The 19,275-nt window shown below is 55.1% G+C and overlaps 4 protein-coding genes across 4 annotated transcripts; 1 reads left to right on the top strand and 3 right to left on the bottom strand.

The window, feature by feature from the left end:
• Positions 1–1,727: 1,727 nt before the first annotated feature.
• On the top strand, positions 1,728–3,997 carry CORC01_08308 (uncharacterized protein; the record flags this gene model as incomplete). Its single annotated transcript, XM_022619940.1, has 4 exons — positions 1,728–1,975; positions 2,198–2,434; positions 2,497–2,984; positions 3,054–3,997. 4 exons carry the CDS (start codon positions 1,728–1,730, stop codon positions 3,995–3,997), a joined length of 1,917 nt encoding a protein of 638 aa, XP_022473544.1.
• A 5,088-nt stretch (positions 3,998–9,085) lies between these two features.
• On the bottom strand, positions 9,086–11,419 carry CORC01_08309 (homeobox domain-containing protein; the record flags this gene model as incomplete). The annotated part of the gene is made up of 4 exons (XM_022619941.1): positions 9,086–9,723; positions 9,773–10,473; positions 10,540–10,677; positions 10,740–11,419. The coding sequence occupies 4 exons, from the start codon at positions 11,417–11,419 to the stop codon at positions 9,086–9,088; spliced, it is 2,157 nt and encodes a 718-aa protein (XP_022473545.1).
• Positions 11,420–12,094: 675 nt separating this feature from the next.
• On the bottom strand, positions 12,095–13,733 carry CORC01_08310 (uncharacterized protein; the record flags this gene model as incomplete). Its single annotated transcript, XM_022619942.1, has 4 exons — positions 12,095–12,433; positions 12,759–12,860; positions 12,928–13,376; positions 13,667–13,733. 4 exons carry the CDS (start codon positions 13,731–13,733, stop codon positions 12,095–12,097), a joined length of 957 nt encoding a protein of 318 aa, XP_022473546.1.
• A 2,951-nt stretch (positions 13,734–16,684) lies between these two features.
• Positions 16,685–18,573, bottom strand: CORC01_08311 (uncharacterized protein; the record flags this gene model as incomplete). The annotated part of the gene is made up of 3 exons (XM_022619943.1): positions 16,685–16,957; positions 17,670–17,927; positions 18,301–18,573. 3 exons carry the CDS (start codon positions 18,571–18,573, stop codon positions 16,685–16,687), a joined length of 804 nt encoding a protein of 267 aa, XP_022473547.1.
• Between the last annotated feature and the right edge of the window lie 702 nt (positions 18,574–19,275).

Below are 19,275 nucleotides of genomic sequence, written 5' to 3' on the forward strand. Positions count from 1 at the left end.
GAATTTGGATTGCATCCAGGTGATGGTTCGCCACAACGGACACACACACACAAGCATGAGAGAATATTCAGCGCGCTAGAATGGATGGTATCGATCCTTTGGGTAGTCAGATGTGTGCGGTGGTGCGGCAGTTGGCCGTGTGACTTTCCTGGCGTGTACCGGCGCCCTGCTCACTTGAGAGGGTCTAAACCGAGAAGTGCCGCGCGAAAAGAACGTCGCCGCCGATCGTCTGTGCAATTTTGCCGACGGATCTCACTCTACTCACGCAAGCACCACCCCTTGGTGGAAAAGTCTTTGACCCAACTGAATATTGGCCGGAGCAGGTTGTCGTCCGGTGTCTATCTACCTTGGATACCTAACCCAAATCACCTAGAGTCTGTGGCGATCAGGAGCACAAGGCACGAAGTTACCGCAAGGCAGTAAGAAGAGAGACTGTCCAGTGGGTTTGTTGTGTTCTTCTTATGGTAGACGTCATCAGCCAATCTTCCGAAAGACGAATTACTTACCATTTGAGTACAACACGGCCGCAGCGCGATTCCTGATGGGTTAAGGACGACAGCAAAGGCGAATGAAGAAGTATCGAAAAGACCACATTCTCTGCCCAGGCAGAATTTCAATCCACCCAGTACAGCCAATCAAGAGCTTCCGTTTCTCGGGGTTCCAAGACTGTTCTGGGGTGCCGGGGGAAAGGGGGAAGGGGGAAGGGAGAACAATGGATGGGAACTATCGCAACGCACCTATCGGAGGCGACAATATGCACGCGGCGAGTGTGCCTCGGGTCGGCTTTGAATGTTTTGTGACGGTTGGCTGACTCGGCGAGGCGGTGACGGCAAGGGGCGGGAGGCGACCGACGGCGGCGGGGTGGGAGAGAAGCATGGTGGATGAGCGTGGGAGAAATCTGTCATGGCATGTCTTCCGTCATCTCGCTCTTGCGATTCTATTGCGACAACTGTATCATGCATGATGCCGTACCCTCTGCAGAACTTGCTCACACAAATCGTTGCGTGCCAGCCATCTTCAAGCTATACTTTTTAGCGATTGCTGTTGAATTCATCAAAGACTGCACCTTGTTCAAGATCCAGCGGGGTGGGGCCGTGTTTCTTGAACTTGTCTCGCCGACCAATCTAGATTCAGCGTTTCCGTCAGAAAATCAATCATCCTTTTCGCATTGCCCCTTGTCTCTTTGGGTTTTTCCCTTTCTGTGGTCCAGTTCCAACTTCGACGTGCGATTTCTCTGCCGAATCTCTGGACTCCGCGCGACCTCCACCCTCGTCGTTGGGAATACCCCGGTCCGATTTACTTTTGCCTTGACTTGGTCGTGCGAACTTCTACACATCTTAAATACAACCCGCCAACCCGCCCTCTCGGGCGAAGGTGCTCACATACATCGCCGATACTCAGTATACGAGGAGTCTCATCGGTTCAACGACATCGAAGATTAGGTCTTCAAGATTGTTCAAAGGCTCTCACACAAACTCTCTCTCGTCTCGCCGGCATGAGTGTGTATTGGCCTCGAACCGCGTCTTGTTGAAATCGTTGTCCTTGTTTTTTCTCCTGGCTTCGCTTTGTTTTGTTTGGTTTTGTTCCCAGCATTTTGCCTAGTTATCAATCGGAGGAAGCACGTCATTTCTCGCCGCAAGCCATCGCCGACGAATGCGCAGTATCAGATTGCCAAGTCAAGCCTCCCTCGCCAAGTAATTATATACTTGTTCGACTCGACGACGATAATGGTACCTAATATTAACGAGAAAACCGTTCTGCCCGGTCGGCACCCCTCACCCGGCCGGGACGCCATCCGGGACGGCGGCACTGATCCCGGCCATCGCACATCTCGTGGCTCCAGCTGGTGGAAGGTGCACCCGTTCCGCGGCATGGTCAACGACATTCGTCGCCGGGCGCCCTTTTACGCCAGCGACTGGGTCGACGCCTGGGACTATCGTGTGGTGCCGGCCACGGTCTACATGTATTTTGCAAAGTACGTTGTCTCGTTATTGTCCTCTTTAGTTTAGTCTGATTACTATACCTCCCGCGAGGCATTATGTCTCTCCCCCCCGCCTTTCTTTGTGTAGTCCAGCCAGATGCAAGGATGGAGGCTATACTTACGTATCCTACCTTTTTTTACAAAGGTTTTGCGGCTGCATGTGTTTATTGCTATTACCGTCGTGGCTTTCTGCCAGTAGGCTGACTTGTCTTGCAGTATTTTACCCGCTCTGGCCTTCTCCCTCGACATGTTCACGAAGACAGGGTCGACATACGGAGTCAACGAAGTCCTCCTGGCTTCCGTTCTCGGCGCTGTAGTCTTTTCGCTGTTGGCTTGCCAGCCTCTGGTCATTGTCGGTGTCACAGGCCCCATCACCGTCTTCAACTACACCGTGTACGACATCATGAAGTCGACCGGCACCAACTACCTAGCATTCATGTGCTGGATCGGCTTGTAAGTGTCGCCACCTCTGTCTCCACTTGACCATGACACGTACTTACGGGTGTACAACACAGGTGGTCACTCGTATTCCACTGGATCCTAGCCATCACCAACTCTTGCAACTGGCTACGCTACGTCACGCGCTTCCCCTGCGACATATTTGGCTTCTATGTGGCCTGCATCTACATCCAAAAGGGCATCCAGGTGCTTCAGAGGCTCGGCGACGCCGAGCCATTCTACCTCTCCATCGTCGCCGCCCTGCTCGTCTTCATGGTCGCCTACATCTGCGCGGGCGTCGGCGGGAGCAGCCTGTTTCGCCACCACGTGCGCGTCTTCCTCAAGGATTACGGAACCCCGCTCACCATCATCTTTTTCACTGGGTTTGTCCACATTGGCAGGATGAAACCCATCCATTTGGAGGTGCTTCCCACTGGCATCGCCTTCATGCCCACGGCGGACAGAAGCTGGCTTGTAGACTTCTGGAAAATCCCTGTCGGAGACGTCTTCCTGGCCATTCCGTTCGCCATTCTGTTGACCATTCTGTTCTGGTTCGACCACAACGGTAAGGAGCATATCAACGACCCTCCAGCTCACCTATGAGGCTAGCAAAGGCTAATACGAACGTGTGCAGTGTCTTCTCTCATTGCACAGGGAACTGAGTTCCCTCTCAAAAAGCCAGCAGGGTTTCACTGGGACCTCTTTTTGCTCGGCCTCACCACGGGAGTGGCAGGCATCCTCGGCCTGCCGTTCCCCAACGGCCTCATCCCGCAAGCTCCATTCCACACAGACTCCCTGACGGTCAGCAAATCAGAACCCGTGACGGATGAGAAGGGCGAGTTCAAGGGTAGCTACGTGACCAAGGCATCTCACGTGGTCGAGCAGCGCGTGTCCAACCTGGCCCAGGGCCTCCTGACCCTTGGCACGATGACGGGGCCCCTCCTCGTCGTCCTACACCTCATTCCGCACGGCGTCTTGGCCGGTCTATTCTTCGTCATGGGCGTGCAGGCCCTCGAAGGAAACGGCATCACCCTCAAGATCCTCTTCCTCCTGCGAGACAAGAACCTGACTCCGCCGACCCACCCCCTGAAGCAGATCCATCGCCGCCGCGCCATCTGGGAGTTTGTCGCCGTCGAGCTCGTCGGGTTCGGCGCCACCTTTGCCATTACCCAGACCGTCGCCGCGGTCGGCTTCCCCGTCTTCATTATGCTCCTCATCCCCATCCGCGCCTGGCTGCTGCCGCGCTGGTTCTCGCCCGAGGAGCTGGGCGCGCTCGACGAGCCGACCGCGTCGTCTTTTACCATGGAAGGCATCGGCGGGGTTCACGGAGGCGGAGGTGGAGGCGGCCGTGGCGGCGACTCGAGCGACGACTCGGACGGGACGCGGGTGTCTGACTATAACAATGACGGAGGGGCACGTGCTGGTAGACAAGCACCGGGAAATGATGATGGTATCTTTGCGTCGGCGGAAGCGCCGGGGAGAAGTCGGGAAGACGTGGCGGAGCTTGGGCAGTCTGAGAGTGTGCAGAGTGCGGGAGAGACGACGAGGAGAGGAGGGCACGCTGCCACGGCTGATTAATGGGTACTGACGATGTGATGAATAATTGGAGATGAGTAGAGACAGAGGGCGTAATGCGTGAATAGTTAATACCCAGGAATACCTAACCCTGTGTGCCTACTTGACGTTGGTCAGTGTATAGACGTACCTTGGTTCAAGTTCGACTGAGCTCAGGGATAGAGGGTTGTTCAGCAACGTGTCAACTAGGAAGAGACTCAAAGTCTGCTCATACTGTTACTTCCACTGTAATCTCTAATAATAGGCATCATTGGACAGCATTACACTTCAGTAATGGGATTGACACATTGGTTTTGGGTAGCAGGAGCGGCCAGCGTTGCTCGGCCCAGCACGCCCCGCAAGCCCGTTTAGGCAACCCGGGTCACTGTGATTGGCTTCTCTAATGGAGAGCCGATGGTGGTCCATCTGTCTTCAGGAAGCCAACTACGGAAACTGCGGTGGAGAGTGCAATTGACGTACGACTGTTCATACCTCTTATCTTGTCCATAGAATAACAGACTATCTGTTGTTTGGTAAATGAGGAGAGAGGGAAATGGGATAGAAGCATATGTCGTTGACAGGAGCCGAGACGAGAGACGTTGGAATTAAGGATGCGGCGATGGTCAGTGCGCCCCACACCATACTTCTCTTCTGCACCCCCCGATGCTCGTCCCCTTCATCTTCTCACCCCTCACACCTTCTCCCGCTTAGTGTCGACCTCGACGACGACAACCCCTTCAGCTGTCGCCCGGCTTTCAGCCTCACACGATTCAGGACAGTCTGGGGAATTCGACCACAACGCTGCCAAACCTGGACCGGCCACCTGACTACCACTCTCGGTCTGACCTCCTCGCGGGATAAAGCGTGCATGCTCATCATTCACCAGGTCACGCGCCTCTTTTCCGTCCCCAACCCATGCAAGGCATTATATTTCGGAGAGAAACACTCAACAGCCGGGCTCTGTTTCTCCCACGGCACATTGGGAACCAGACTCGTGCCATGGCTGGTAGCCCACCAACCCCCTCCTCCTCGCCACGGAGAGCGTGTAATCTCCGATAGCTTCCGCCATTGGCTCGTCTTGAAATCAACCTCATCGGCGGTATGAACCCGGGGGGTGGGGGTGTCACGCTGATGCTCTGGTCAAGGTCTCTCGGCAACATCATCCGCGGTAGGCCGTGTCCTGCAGGGCAACCTGGTGTATGAGGAACTTTCGTCGCCCAACCTCGAGACCCAGTCGTCGCATCCCTCCGAGATCAACAAGAGGACGCGGGCTCGAGATGCGCAGTCACCCTGCTTCCCTCCTGGCATAAACCCCGCATCATACCGAACAACGAGGTCCTTCAGAGCAGCGAGAACCGTGGTGTGAGGTACTCCACCTATCACGCCGCGGCGGCCGGTCCTCTGTCGTCGGCCGTCTGCCTCCGGATACACGCATTGAGCCAAGCGTCCTCCCCCAACACAACAAGACAAACTCTCGCCCGATCTGGCGCCTCGGGAACTAGTCGCCTTGGCCCAGCCCATGTATGAGGCCACCCCGCCCCCCCCTACTGTTATGAAGCTGCCGGCCTGAATAGTCACGGTCTCTTGCATGTCTTGCGCACCACTCTTCCCGTGGCACTTTGGCAAACGTTGGCCATCACTTTGCCCCCATGGATCCGATTACAACCATGCGTAAGCATCTACCACAGTCTCCTCGTCGATCTGACCAACCCTCATGAGGCACAGCCCGCCAGTCCTCTCCACAAAAGGTGGGAAATCCGGGGGTCACAACGCACCGTGCCATCCGGGCCTCGTTTCCATGGGTAGCACAAGGTTAATACTCTATTCCTCGAGTCACTATTCCTCGAGTCACTCAGAGCTTAACCTTGATACCACGTTCCAGTAATTTATCCAGCTTCCGCGGGGCTGGGGCAACCGCCATCCGTCTGCCTGCTGTCCAAATGGGCGATGTCTGTGTCATCCATCACCGGGAGGGTTGACATCTCACATGGGGCGATTCTGATGGACGAGTTGCCACATACAGGGTGCGGAACCAGGTGCAACCTTGCATGACAACAGCCGAGACAAGAGATCCGGGAAGGGTCCTTCCTTTTTCTTGTTTCATTGTTTCTTTTTCCTTCGCCCTCGCGAACCTAGCTTTGGTACACGGAATCATGTATCCCTCTAGTCAGATTGACTACCGTGACTGCCGCAGAATGTCTCTTTTCTTTGCCGCCTACACCATAACGTCCTCACATCGAAGTCATCTTAGGCGAGGACTGCGGCCCGATGTTGAAACCTCATGTCTCTGTTGTACCCCACAGAGCTTTCGCCCCAGCACGCAAGTGGTGAATGGCCATCAGGGTCATGCCGGGGCAGGCCAGAGTGGTTCAGACTCACATCGACCGGACCGCGCGATTCTAAACCAACTGCCTGTATACATACGGTACGATTTTGAGGGACGCGGATCTGTACCACACCGTAGCGTGTTCTGGGGTAGTACCTAGCGAGAGACAGGTAGACACTATGTAGGTAGGTCCGCTGCTTGAATGTCTGGCGGAACCATGGACTCAGCACAAGGATACCAGGTCTACCATGATGAGGCGGAGAGGGGTGGACGGCTATACCCTGGGATCCTAGACAGCCGCGGCAAAGGGTAGGAAGGGGGAACCGTATACAGTAACAGCAAGCTCAGAGGCCAAACCAGAAAAGAGGGATTGTGTAGTGTGTGTGCTTCTTCATTCAACCTTTGTCTACGTTCCTCAGCTGTGTTGTAACGCTTTGGAATGAGGAGATGGAGAAGAATAGCACCAGCATCGTCCCTTCCCCCCCTTCTCTTCCGTCGATCCTAACAACTGACATCCCCGCCATTCTGGAGCGGAAGACTATGACTTCGCGGGAGAGAGGAGAAAGGGGCGTGCGACCATCCAGAAAGTACTACGCATAGTTTGGCTCACGTCCCTTGGAGGTTAAGCTTATTCGAGTCGACTCTGATCATCCCGATCTTAACCGTCAGAGTAAAGAGGGGGCGGGGGAGCTTGCGTGGGCGATCATCGGGAAACACAATAGTCTCATTCACAATGTGCAAAGGTAAGCAGGCGAGCTGAGCAAGAGAGCCAGCTAGCATCTGGGATCTTTGGCTCGGCTTCATCCTTTTGCCTGTTCAGGTTGAGGAAGTGTACAGCTAGATCATCGTGACACTGCTTTGTAGCATTATTCACTCCTTTGCGCCCCTGCCCCCCCCTGTTAGGTTGCGTCCTCGGTGTCGATAGTCTCTCCGTTGTTTTGCAAAGGACCCCATAGGAAGAGGAGAAGCGCTATAGGACGCATGGGATGAGTTACTGAGTTAACCCCCCATGCGAACCTTGGATGGCCTCCGTCTGGTCGAGCTCGTAAGCGGTAGTGGCAGAAAGCTCGACGGAGGTATAGGGACATTGGGGGAAATGGTATTTCAGGTGCTAGTAATGGTACATCGTCTCGGGAAGTAACCAAGAGGGAGGGGGGCAACACATTTAACTGTGGGAGAGAATAAGAAGAAGGAAAAAAAGAAAAAAAAGGGAGGCAAAAGAGTAGGATCGTGGAAGAACCGGCGAGCTCGTCCGCCGTTCCAGCTCCCCCGTGACCCCCCCACCCCCCTCCGGACCAGCACCGCCGAGAATGAAGCCGGCAGAGGAAGCGGCGGGGGACCAACCAGAACGCAGCATGTAGACGCTTTCGGCCGGTTCGCACTAGCTTCCGGGCAACGAGAGAGACCGGGGAGGGGGGAAGGGAGGCGAAGGGAACCACTCCTGACCAACGACGCAAGCTTCATCATCATTGGGCAAGTTCGTCCGTCAGTCATCAAGTCATTATTGGACAGAGTCCGGGTTTCCCTCCAGTTCGTGAGTTTAGAAACAACCTCTTGGACCGGTGGTACCGCCTACCTTACATTGAAAGCCCCCTTCCTCGTTTTTTACTTGGTCGTAATTTTTTTCTTCTTCTTCTTTGAAAAAAAAAAGTTCAGCTAGCTTAGCGAAACCAAACCTCGGTTCCAGTAGGGCGAGACGAGACGAGACAAGACGAGACGTCCAGAGTTACATGAGGCAAATTTCAGGTCCCCCCCCCCCCTCATTCTCCATGTACATGATTGAAGTCAGAGAGGGCCTCGGCAAAATCGGGAGGAGTGAGTGATTGGCTTCTGGGTCTCGCCAACCGAGCTACATCTGCAGTCATCACTTCTTCTTCCGTCTCGGGATATTTTCTTTTTTTTCCCCTCTTCCCCTCCCCACCCGTTCTCTTCCCTAGGCAGAGCAGATCCTCACTACATGCATGCCAAATCACCGAGGCCACACTAGGTGTGTGATTGAGGCCCAACGCGCCTTGGTGGTGGGGGGTTGAAGTTCAAATCACTCTGTTGGTTTCGTTTGATCTATTGGTTCACATACACATGGATAAGCGCTTTTTTTTTTTTTTTTTTTTTTTTTTTTTTTATAAAATAGAAAGGGTGTTTTTAAATTTATAAAAAAAAAAAAAATATAAACTCAAAAAAATATACTTCATAAATTCAAAAAAAAAAAAAAAAAAAAAAAAAAAACAAAAAAAAAAAAGAAGAATATGAGGAGGAATATGTGTACAGAAAAAAAAAAAAGAGACGGAACAAAAAACACATTGAGAAACGTTTTGACGTTTAGGGGGGTATTTTGATCCGGAAACAAGAGACAGTTCAAAAAGAAGAATCCTGACCCATCATGTGAAGCACCAAAGATGAAAAAAACGGAAAGAGAAAAAGAGAGAGAGGGAAAAGTTACAGGTGAATGACAGAGAGGTCCCTTAAATGCCATGGGGATGAGAAGTAATATGTGCATAGTGCAGAAGTGAACAGGAGCGGGATTTGAGCTTTCGTCGTCAGCACATGAATAAAAAAGATGAAAAGCAGAAAAGACCAAACAACAAACGCAGAATCGTGTCGTTGAGCAGCGCGCTCGCCCCCCTTATTCTAAGAGCAGTAAAATATCAGATTTTCCGACCCAAAAACCAAGCATGTTTCCATATCCCCGCCCACTTTCTCTCCCTCCCTTCCTTTGCCTTTGGGTATCTTTGGGGGTGACCATCTTTCCAAGTATGGTCTTGAGGTTGTTTTTCTTTTTTTCTGCTTTACGCTGTGCTCCCGTATGCCTGAGGTCCGGGTGCGGGTCCAGGTCCGGCCGGCGCTCCGCTCGAGAAGCTTCTCTTCCTCTTGAGCGCGCCAAAGTCGTGAACGTAATTATCTCCTCCTCGCTGCTGCTGCTGCTGCTGTTCTTGTTGCTGCTGTTGTTGCTGCTGCTGTGCGTATTCGCCATTGTGACCACCGTGGGCAGGTGCGCCCGGGTGCTGAGGCGGCATCGGTCCGCCACCGCCAAAGGTGTCGCGCATGGGTGTCCTGGAGCTGGAGGTGTTCATGCTGGCTTGGAAGGCATGCGAGAAGTCGTTGGGTGCCGCGATGGGCGCGCTCATCTGCGGCATCGAGTAGTCCTGGACGCCGCCAGGTCGGGTGCCAGGCGTGCGGGGCAAAGAGAAGTCGACGGGCGCGGCCAGGGGCGCTGAGGGGAAGCTGGATGTATATGCGGTGGAGGCGAACTGGGCAGAGGTGGTGCGAGGCGCCGAGGAGTGGCCCGGGGTTGGGACTGAGCCGGCAGGGCGGTACTGGTTGCGGACGTCGAGGCCGAGGGTGCCCGATGAGGCGCGGCTGCGAAGGCGGTTTGGTGGTCCTCCGGGGAAGCTTGAATAGTTCATGCCAGGAGGCGAGTTGTTGCCTGCGTTTTGGTTAGTGATGGAAGCTTTCAAGCTGAGTGCAAAACATACTGGAATACGAGCTCGACTCGTAGGGGAGACCGCTACTCGACGGGCCGCTCATCTGCTCAGGCTGGTAGACAGACTGCTGTCTTCCACTCAGCTGAGGGCTTCCACCAGCTCCGTGGTGGTATGTGCTGTAGTCGATCGCGTCGCCCTTCCAGGACATGCTGGTTCGCAGAGGAGAGCTGATGTCCGACCTAGACCGAGACATGGTCTCGCGCAGTTGGAGAGGTTGGAGAGGCCGGCTTGGCTGGCCGCGGTGCATGGACATGGAGTTCTCGACAGCAGCGCCCTGTCGCGCAAAGGGGTTCGAGGTTCGGGGGCCGGGGCCCATGGGTGACAGGTGGCTGCCGTATCCGTAGCGGTGGTCGCCCGTCGAGTTGGGTGTCATGGGAGACAGCATGTCTGGGCTGCTCATAGTTCCCGGAGGGGTGAACCCGATACTTCCAAACGCAGGGCTCAGTCCCGTGGACGACATGTGCTCCTCACCACCCTCCGCTCTCCGAACGTCGACCATCAGAGGACGAATCATGTGGTCGGCGTAAGATTGTGTTCCAAAGTTCATGGGGGACGGCATGGGAGTGTTGAGACCGTGGACCGCGCCGTAGGGAGAGTGAAGTGCTTGAACGTTGTCAAAGTCGTCGGGGACAGCTCGCATCTTGATCATGCGGTCCCGGTCATCAGCTGTGAGACGCTTAATCTTTGCACGGCTGTTTGGTGAACGTGATTAGTTCCGCGGTGTCTCTTCTTGGCTGTTGAGTTGTGAGCAGACTTACCGGTTCTGGAACCAAACTTGGACTTGACGCGGGCTCAGGCCGGGGATCTCTCTCGACAGGCGTTCTCTGTGGGCGGCATCAGGGTGAGGCTGCTTGGCGAATTCACTCATCAGAAATCTCGTCTGTTGGTGCGTGAGACTGCCATCGTTGTCAGTATGCTGGATGGTCTAGTAACGCCCTGTGTGTTTGCTCCAACTAACCGGAATCTCTTCATCTTCCTTCGGGCTGCTGTCCGCTCTGCGGCCGTCTGTGGGGTACCATCGCCGTCGTCAAGCATGTCATCATCGTCAAGCACATCGTCGTCCTCGTCTTTGCTCAGGCTTCCCTCGTCATTGTCCATCTGAGTCGCAGCCACATCGGCACCGAGCTCTCTTGATGAAGCCGGATTCGAGATCATTGTCTGGCTCTGCATGTCTGTCAATGCCGTAGGTTCCTGACATTCCGGCTTAGCGGCCTTCTCCAAGGACTGCGATTCCTGTCGCTGTTCTCGTGGTTGCTGCTGTCTGTCCTCGGGCTCGTCTTCCGGAGTGGGCTGCTTCACTTGGCGAAGGCCTAGAGGGTCTGCTGATCCAGGGTTGTCCAGACCGGGCTCCTGCTTTGTCTGGATCTCTACTTGCGCAGGGGCGCCAGTTGAAGTGCGAGGTTGCGACACATCCGAAGTCTCATTGCCAGCTCCGTATGCCTGGGAGAAGACGTTGTTTTCCGGGCCTGGGAGGTAGGAGTACTGCTGCCCTTGCCACTCGGGAGGCGTGGGCAACGGAGCTTCGAACTGATTGGACATGCGTGGAGGAGTGGTAGGGGCCTTATGGAGGGGAGTCTCAAATTTGCTGTAGGACCAGTGGCTCTGCTCGGTGGTATCAAACTGCCTGGTAACAAGCATTGGGACAGGTGTGGTGGTTTCGGTTTATGTGGTTGTTGTCTTGTTTCGAGTTGGCACAAGGACGATCTGGATCCCTCTGAAGAGTGTCCTGAGATGGGGTTGAATCTAGGGCAGATGGGAAAGGAGTGCTGAAGGGATTGTATTGGCAAGCAATCGATGTTTGTCGAGATCTAGATGAGCTAGAAGACGTGTGACAAAAGCAACCGATAGTGGTAATATACAGCACTCTGGGGTTGATAGTTCAAGGTGAGGTTGATGTCGTTAAGGTCAGGGTCTCTGGCTTTGAGCTGGGTCCGTCCCGAGAGAGTCCTTGAGCAACTTAATCAAAAGAAAGAGTGTGAGAGTGAGTGAATGTATGAGCGAGAGAGAGAGAGAGAGAGAGAGAGAGGATGATGCGTTGATGCGTCAAGTCGTTTTTGGGAAAAGGAAGAGAGGATGATAGAAAAGGGAAAGAGGACTTGGCTACCCCAGGTCCCACGAGGTAGGATCGATCATATATTGTATAAATTTGAGGGTGTGCCAACTGATAATATGGCGGGGTCGATCGACTGGGAGGCGTTCCTGGGCCTGGAACTGACAGGCCCCGTTATGTATGGCAAGTCTGAAGGATACCCGTGGTTGCAATAAGGCGGTCTTGTAAGGAAGCCCTTGCTCCTTACTTTGGCAGAGGTGGAATTAATACCGGAGGGTACGGCCATCCACACGGAGAAATGTCGAGGCTGGATCCGGACAGGAGGACTTGGGAGCCAGGGCCAGCACGGCACGATGGGGGAGGAATAACGGCTGCTTCAACGAGGGTTCGAGGGTACCCGGTACCTGACTGGTGGTGTCGAGAAGGACGAGGACAACGACGGGGGTGGAGGAGGGTACTGAGGTACCGTAGCAGTGGAGAAGGAGATGGTGGAAAAAGGACCCGATGCATGGTTTAAGGCTCGCCGACTCGAGAGAGAAAAGCCGCAGCAGCAGCAGTAGCAGCAGTAGCAGCAGAAGCAGAGGCACAAGCAGCAGCTCATGCTATGCCAGGCGGGTAGGCATGCCATGGCATCGAGCTTTGCCCGCCGCCGTCGCCGCCGCCAGGCCCCCGGCATGGACGCGGACGTGGGTGTGAATGTGGATGTGGATGTGGATATAGATTCGACCATGTGGATATGGACAGACGGGGAGGGAAGGGGACTGCAGGGCAGACAAGCAGGGGATCTGTAGGGTAGAGGGTAGACACAGTAGGGTAGGGGTAGGGGGAGGGGTGGGTCAGCTGGTCTGGCAGAGCACTACTCCGTAGCAGTTCTTGGCATCAACAAGTCAGTCGGGGGACGCGCGAACGTGGGCGGATACCTACTACCACTAGGTAGCTGTTGTCTTGTCGCGAGATGCTGTCGTTGCTGCTTGGTGCTGCTTGGTGCTGCTGTTGCTGCTGCTGTTGCTGCTGCTGAGCCACATGCATCTGAGCGTGTAATGTGTATGGGTGTGGGTATTTCCGTCCACCACATCTTTCCCAAGTTCCTAGGTACCTTACCCTCCCACTCCAGGCTCCTCCTCCTAAGGTACTCCTCCCCCACCCTGTTGTGTTCGAGAAAAACCTGGGCAGAGCCTGGGGGATCGCTCAAAGCGAGGTAACAGATGGACCGGACGATGGTAGCAGCTATATGACCACAGCCCATGGCCTTAAGATTTTCGGCTGAATGGCTAATGCCGTGCTGCCATAAATGTCCTGTAACCATACCAGCCCATTCGTTATCCAGCCCAGCCCAGCCCAGTCTGGCATGGCATGGCATGGCGCATGGCGCGAGCGAGGCCTGGCCCTTGGCCCGTGTTGTGTTGGGAAAAGAAGGTATTCGAGATTGAGATGACAGATTTCTTGCAGCAGCAGTGAGTGCCAGCTGAGCAGCCTGAGCAGCCCGTGGTGAAACGGGGTCACCTTGTCTGGCAAAGGCCTGACTGGGCAGGCTGACGTCGACACCTGAATCAGTACAGAACCCGGTGGGCGGTTTTGGAGCGCAACGAGACAGGGTTCGAACGGGGGCTCTCCCTTTTCCGCCTTTCCGTTTTCCCTTGGAGAGCGGCCGCAGAAGATCAAAAAAAGAACACAGAGCTGGGTGAGCTGGGTAAGCTCAGGTACCAGACCGGCACAGGCGCAGGCGCAGGCACAGAAAGGCGCGGCCAAAGGTCGCTGCTGGCCCCAAAAATAATGATGCTGTGGATCTCGCATTGAGGCGGCGAGGCCATCACAACCCCCCCCAAGTTACTTACCCAACGCGATATTGCACAGGAGAGCGACAGCAGCCAAACCCGCCCGCCCGCCTGCCCCCGACATCATACGGAGTACAGGCCTCCTCTAACCCCAGGCCCTCCTCCCGAGCAAGCCTTTGACACGTTACTTCCGCAAGACGGCAGAGAGAAGAATTAAAAGACGGCTCGGGAAAAAAAAGAAAAAAAAAAGAAATCAAGGAGCCAAGGAGCGAAAGAGACATCTCGGTTGGGATATCTGGATGGCGCTCATTGGACCCTCTGTGACATTAGCTCTGTGTCGACTCCACGGATGAACGCATGACCGTTGTCGAGAAGCCCGGCCGAGGCCACGGCCAATGGGAAAGATCATCGATCAAGGGGGGGAGCCGGAGGAGGGTGTGTGTGTGTGTGTTTGTGTGGCTCTCTCTCGAGTCTCGCTCGCTTTCTGTACCCTCTCTGTTACTCCCCCCCATCCCACTGCCCGGCGGACACCAAAAAGGCCTGAAGAGGCTGCGGGGGAGGGCGTCCCAAAGGAAGCGGGACGGGGTGGAAGGGCCTTAGGTGTGCGTCTAGTGGATTGAGTTGGTCGGCCGCGAAGAAAAGAAGGGTCGGGAAATCTGGTGGGGGAGGTGAGGGAGAGAGAGCGAGCAAGCGACAAGGGGACAAGGATCGCGGTAGTGCGCTAGTGTGGTTGCAGGGGGCCAGACGGGAGAGAGAGAGCGAGCGCCTTTGCGAAATACAGCGCTGTAACAACAGAAGCCGTATAGACTCATAGAGTGTGTCCGTCTGTGATGACAGAGGCGACGGCAACTTATTTCACTGCTGACTAGCCAGTGTATTATTTGTCTGCCCGTCCCTATCTCTCTTCACGTATCCGTACACCCTCTATGTCCACAACAAAGAGCAATGGGGCGAGGACTGGAGCAGAGGCGGACGGACAGGAGAAAGACAGAGGCAGGGCAGGGGACGGTAACGGGTGACGGGTATCCGCACGGCGTACGGACACAGAAGCCATGGGCATGATGATGGGTTGATGGGCGACGGATGACTCCCGACCCCGGCAGACTGCCTTTGGCGAGGCAAGGGGAGGGACGGACAGTGAGCAGATCACCAAGAAGTCGATCTCCTCGTCTCGCTTCCAGACCCTTTCACCGCCGCAGCCAGTCTTGCGAGTTACCCAACACACACACACACACCGTGGTAAGGGACACACAGACATAACACAGATGGATACGCGCACACGTACACACAAACCTTAACCACGCGGCGGCGGCGGCAGCGGCGGCGGCGGCCCCTCGAGGCAGAATCAAGACAAGAACAAGAGCAAGAAGGAGAAGGGGCGGCGCTTCCGAGACGATGGTGAAGGGAGGAAACGGCGGCGAGTGCCATGTGGTATTTGATTGCCAGGTACCAAAGTATTCCCCCAATCCGGCCCGAACCTGGGGCCGGTTCTGTACAGCCATGTTTTAGAAGAGAGCAGAAACAGGAACGCGCATGTCTTTTTGGGTCGTTCTGCACGTTGCGTTGCGTAAAGAGAAGGCACCGCCACAGGCAGTACATAATACAGTACGTATTTTGCAGATGGGACGAGTGAAGCAAGCCCATCCATCCCACCCCCACAGCAGAGGAAAAAGCATGTTCAACTCGGATCTCCGCCAGTGAGAAGAAGCGACTCTTTCAAAACCCGCCGTCTCTCCATTCCCGGTCCCAGGTCCCCACCAGACAGGCGCGCGAGAGAAGGAGGGAGAGAGAGAAAGAGAAGCAAGGAGCAGGGAGCCTGTCTGCCAAAGCTGTCATCCGTACGGATACTTTGTGTGTCCGTTTCCCATCTTGCGCACATCGGTCCCCTGACTAAGTCGCCCTGTGCCGTGTTGCAGTCAGTGGGAGAGCCGGAGAGATTCAGCAGACAAGACTCAAGAGAGCAAGGCGCACAGCCCTGCCCCTCTACCAAAGTGGGTTAACGTAGCGGTAGCGGTCTTCTAGTGTTGGCGTGGAACAACGAAAATGAGCTCGGTAGACCTTCTTTTTTTTTTTTTTTTTTTTTTTCCAAACGATACGCCAGTCCGTGTGTGTGTGTCTCATCTGGCGTGATGAGGCGGCGCAATTTAAGCTCACGTTTGGCGCGCGCGTCGCCGCCGAGGCAGCGGCCACCATCGAAGAAACCGGGAGAGATATAGTACCAGACTACCTACGTGATTATCTGGAGAGATGGAGCTAACTACATAGTACGAATAAGCTAATCAACAAACTGAACCCACCCTTTTGCCCTCTGGGTGTTGGTTTGGGCTTCGGCGCGGGAGGGAAGGCGGTCAGATTAGTCTACAGCGCGCGTGTGTGTGTGTATGTATGTACATGCCAATGTACGTGACCGAAGAAGCTGTTCATTAGTTTCCTGTGGCTTCTCGTCTGACAGCACGGCACTTGGGATATTGAAGTCTCCGGGGGAAGGGGGCGGACGAGCCTGGCTGCGGGCCTTGTCCGGCATGTCCGCGAAATCTCCACGTGCCTTGTAATTAGATCGGACAAGAGAGACACGAAGAAGAAAAGAGAGGCGGTTCGGAAACCGGGCACTTACGAATACTTGATGGCGATACCTACGCTAGCTGTTGAAAGCCCGGTCAGTTCAATCTATGCCAGGCTGAAGAGGTGCCAACGCTTGTTCATGCCGTGGTGGACGGGGGTTAGCAGTTGCGAACGACGGGCGTCAGGGCCGCAGGCAAGGGACCACCCGGTCCCAGGAACGACGGGAGCTGTTCTCCAGCCCGTGGTCGATGTCAACTCGACAATTGGTAGGTACCTCGCCTCACCGTATTAACGTGCGTAGCAGCGAGGTATATGCCCAGAGTGAGAAAGGACTCTGGTGTGACGGTGTGTGAGTGAAAGAGAGAGCAGGTTCCATCAGGGAATCCCGAAAAGAGGCAAGCAAGGGCCGCTTTACTCACTCGTACTGGGTACGCAAGAGTAGCATGAGCGAGCTAAGAAAAGGTAGCGTCGCACCGAGCGATGCGAAGGCGATGTGCGGTGCTGGGTAAGGTCAGGTCAGGTTGGAAAGCTGCCCGAACGAGCCGCAGGCTGAAGTGCTGTTCCCTCCTGCTCCTTGTCCTCCTCTTCGTCTTGGGAAATGCGCCACGGCCGCCGCGTTGCTTCCCGCCATTTCATGGTGGGGTCACGGTGTAACCTCCTCCCTCCATGATCCAAAGCTGCTGCTGGCCTGCTGCTGGCCTGCTGCTGCTCGACCCGCACCATGGATAATGGCACCTGTGTCTGCGGTGTCTCGGTACCTGGATTGCTGCTGGTCCGCCCGCCCTCTCTCTGTATGTGTGTCTTACTCGCCTCGGGAACCATTTCCACACTCCGACAAGCTACCGAATATGCCGATCATCTCAAAGTGAGCCGTGTACGAATACATAGAGAGACACACACAAGACGGGAGAGAGGCCCATGCAAGGACCAATCACTGAGGTGCCGAGTTTTGGTAATTACCCTCCAAAGTAGAGAAAGGACGGGAACAGATACGGTTAAACACCAGCAACTCTTCTGTTCGGCTTCCACATTCGGGCGATGGCAGCACCGACGATAATGACGGCATATGTGGGTGATTTACCCCTACCGGCACCCAACGTTCTTCTTTCTCTCTCCTTGGAGATTCAGAATGGGAAGCGGTCAAGTTATGCTCCCTCCTCCACACGCACATATCTCACTCTTCAGAACCAAAGTTTGCGTGACCCGTCCTTCCCCCCTTGCATCTCGGCGGGGAGAGAGTGAGAAGTGAGAACGGAGAGAATGGAGCTCGCAACATTCAAGGAGGCTGGCCGGCCGAGCCTAAAACGATGGGAAATGGCAATGAACAGTGAAGATCTCTCAGGAACAACGAACCAGAAACGTTCCTTCAGAGGGAGGAGAGAGAAAGAGGCACATCACACACACACACACACACACACACACACACACACACATGTACAGCCATACATGACAGCCATACGCACATTACATACGCGCCGCCGCCGCCGGGGGTTTAACTCACTTCTCGCCAGCAGCAACGGTCGTCCAATTGACCTTGAAGGGGGTGTAGGGTTGGAGCCGACGACGACTGCACTGCACTCCTCCCTCCCTCTGCGTTGCGATGCGTTGCGACGCGTTGCTTGCTGACAGCAACTCGCTGCCGCTGCTGCTGGTCGCCAAAGAAATGTCCGTGCTCTGATTTGGCCGTGCCTTTGTAGAAGACTTCCATCTGACATGCTCCGGCCAGGGGGGGAGGGAGTATACGGACTGCGGTTTCATCCTATGCCGGGATACGCTTGCGGACCGGGGTTTGTTGGTTGTTGGGCGGGAAGAGCAAATGGCAGAAAAAAAAAAAAAAAAAAAAGGGATCTCCTCGTCATCCGCCCAGGGGGCCGCGGCGACGACGATGGACGGGTGATCGTGGGCCACTCGTCAGGCCAGGCCTCTCGTCAGGCCAGGCCTATGGATACCACTCCAGCATCATCGAATCCGCTCGTTTCGCTCCTCCGCGGCCGCCATGCGTATTTGCGCACGGATGCGTGTTGGTGATGGGTAAAGTCGGCGGCGGGCTCCCCAGGGCACACAGAGACATCACAAGACAAGACGAGACTGTACGTGGTGCGAAAAGCGAGCGCTAGCCAGCCTACGCTTACCTTACCTATCGAGTCGCCGAACTCTATCGCCGCGTACATGAAAAGGGCCTGGTCCATCAATCCCGTACCGTATGGATACGTGTAGAGTATCTGTAAGGATGGACCCCCAAAGTAAAAGACAAGATCCAGGCTCGACGGCGGCAGTGTCGGTGTCGGGGCCTGAGGGAGGAGTGTACTGTGTAGGTAGGTAGGTGTGGGCTTCCGCGCCACAAACTCTATGCCGTTCGGGATGACCTCGCTCTGGATCATCAAACCGAGGAGGCCTGCTGCCATCTGAAATCCAGACGTCACAAATTCAAAATGGTGAGATGAACAACAGAAAATGGTTTTGCTTTACAGAGTCACCGTCCAGACCACCATCCTTCTTGCACCAGAAACCGAGTGTGAGAGAGAGCGATAAATGGGGCGCAATGCCATGCACCCAAAAGACATGTCACCAAAGCATGTTGGTCGTCACTCTGCAGTCTGTTGCTTTTTTGTCGGTATATTTCTTCTTGGAAATTCCATCATGGCCTGGTCCTTTCACTTCACCTCTCTGACTTTCTGACTCTCGGACGTGTCGCCTCGTCTCGCCTCACCTTGTCCTTGACTTGCCTGACCCTTTCTCTCATCATCGGGACAGCAAACCGACAGCAACCCAACCCGTGGGGCCAAACGCAAGAGCGTGGGCGTGGGCTGGTCATTACGGGTGTGTGGATCGTGTCGTGCGGTCGCCGGGTCCTGTCCAATTTCGTCGCGCAGAAGAGTGGGAATCCATCTCCATGACGGCCGCCCGTTTGCGGCGTGTCCAGTGCCTGTCATACAGGAACGCTCCCCGTGGAGCTCTTCCCGGCACTGCCTGCATTGCAGGAGAGAAGACGACAAGAATCTTGACATGAGCGATGGTGGTGGTGATTTGGTGGTAGTCGCCCGTTGCTTCGACGTGCATGCCGTTTCCCAAACTTTGCTCAAAATGTTGTTCTAACCGGCTTGGGG

This window comes from Colletotrichum orchidophilum (assembly GCF_001831195.1).
Source record: "Colletotrichum orchidophilum strain IMI 309357 chromosome Unknown Scaffold_70.1, whole genome shotgun sequence".
Lineage (NCBI taxonomy): Eukaryota > Fungi > Ascomycota > Sordariomycetes > Glomerellales > Glomerellaceae > Colletotrichum > Colletotrichum orchidophilum.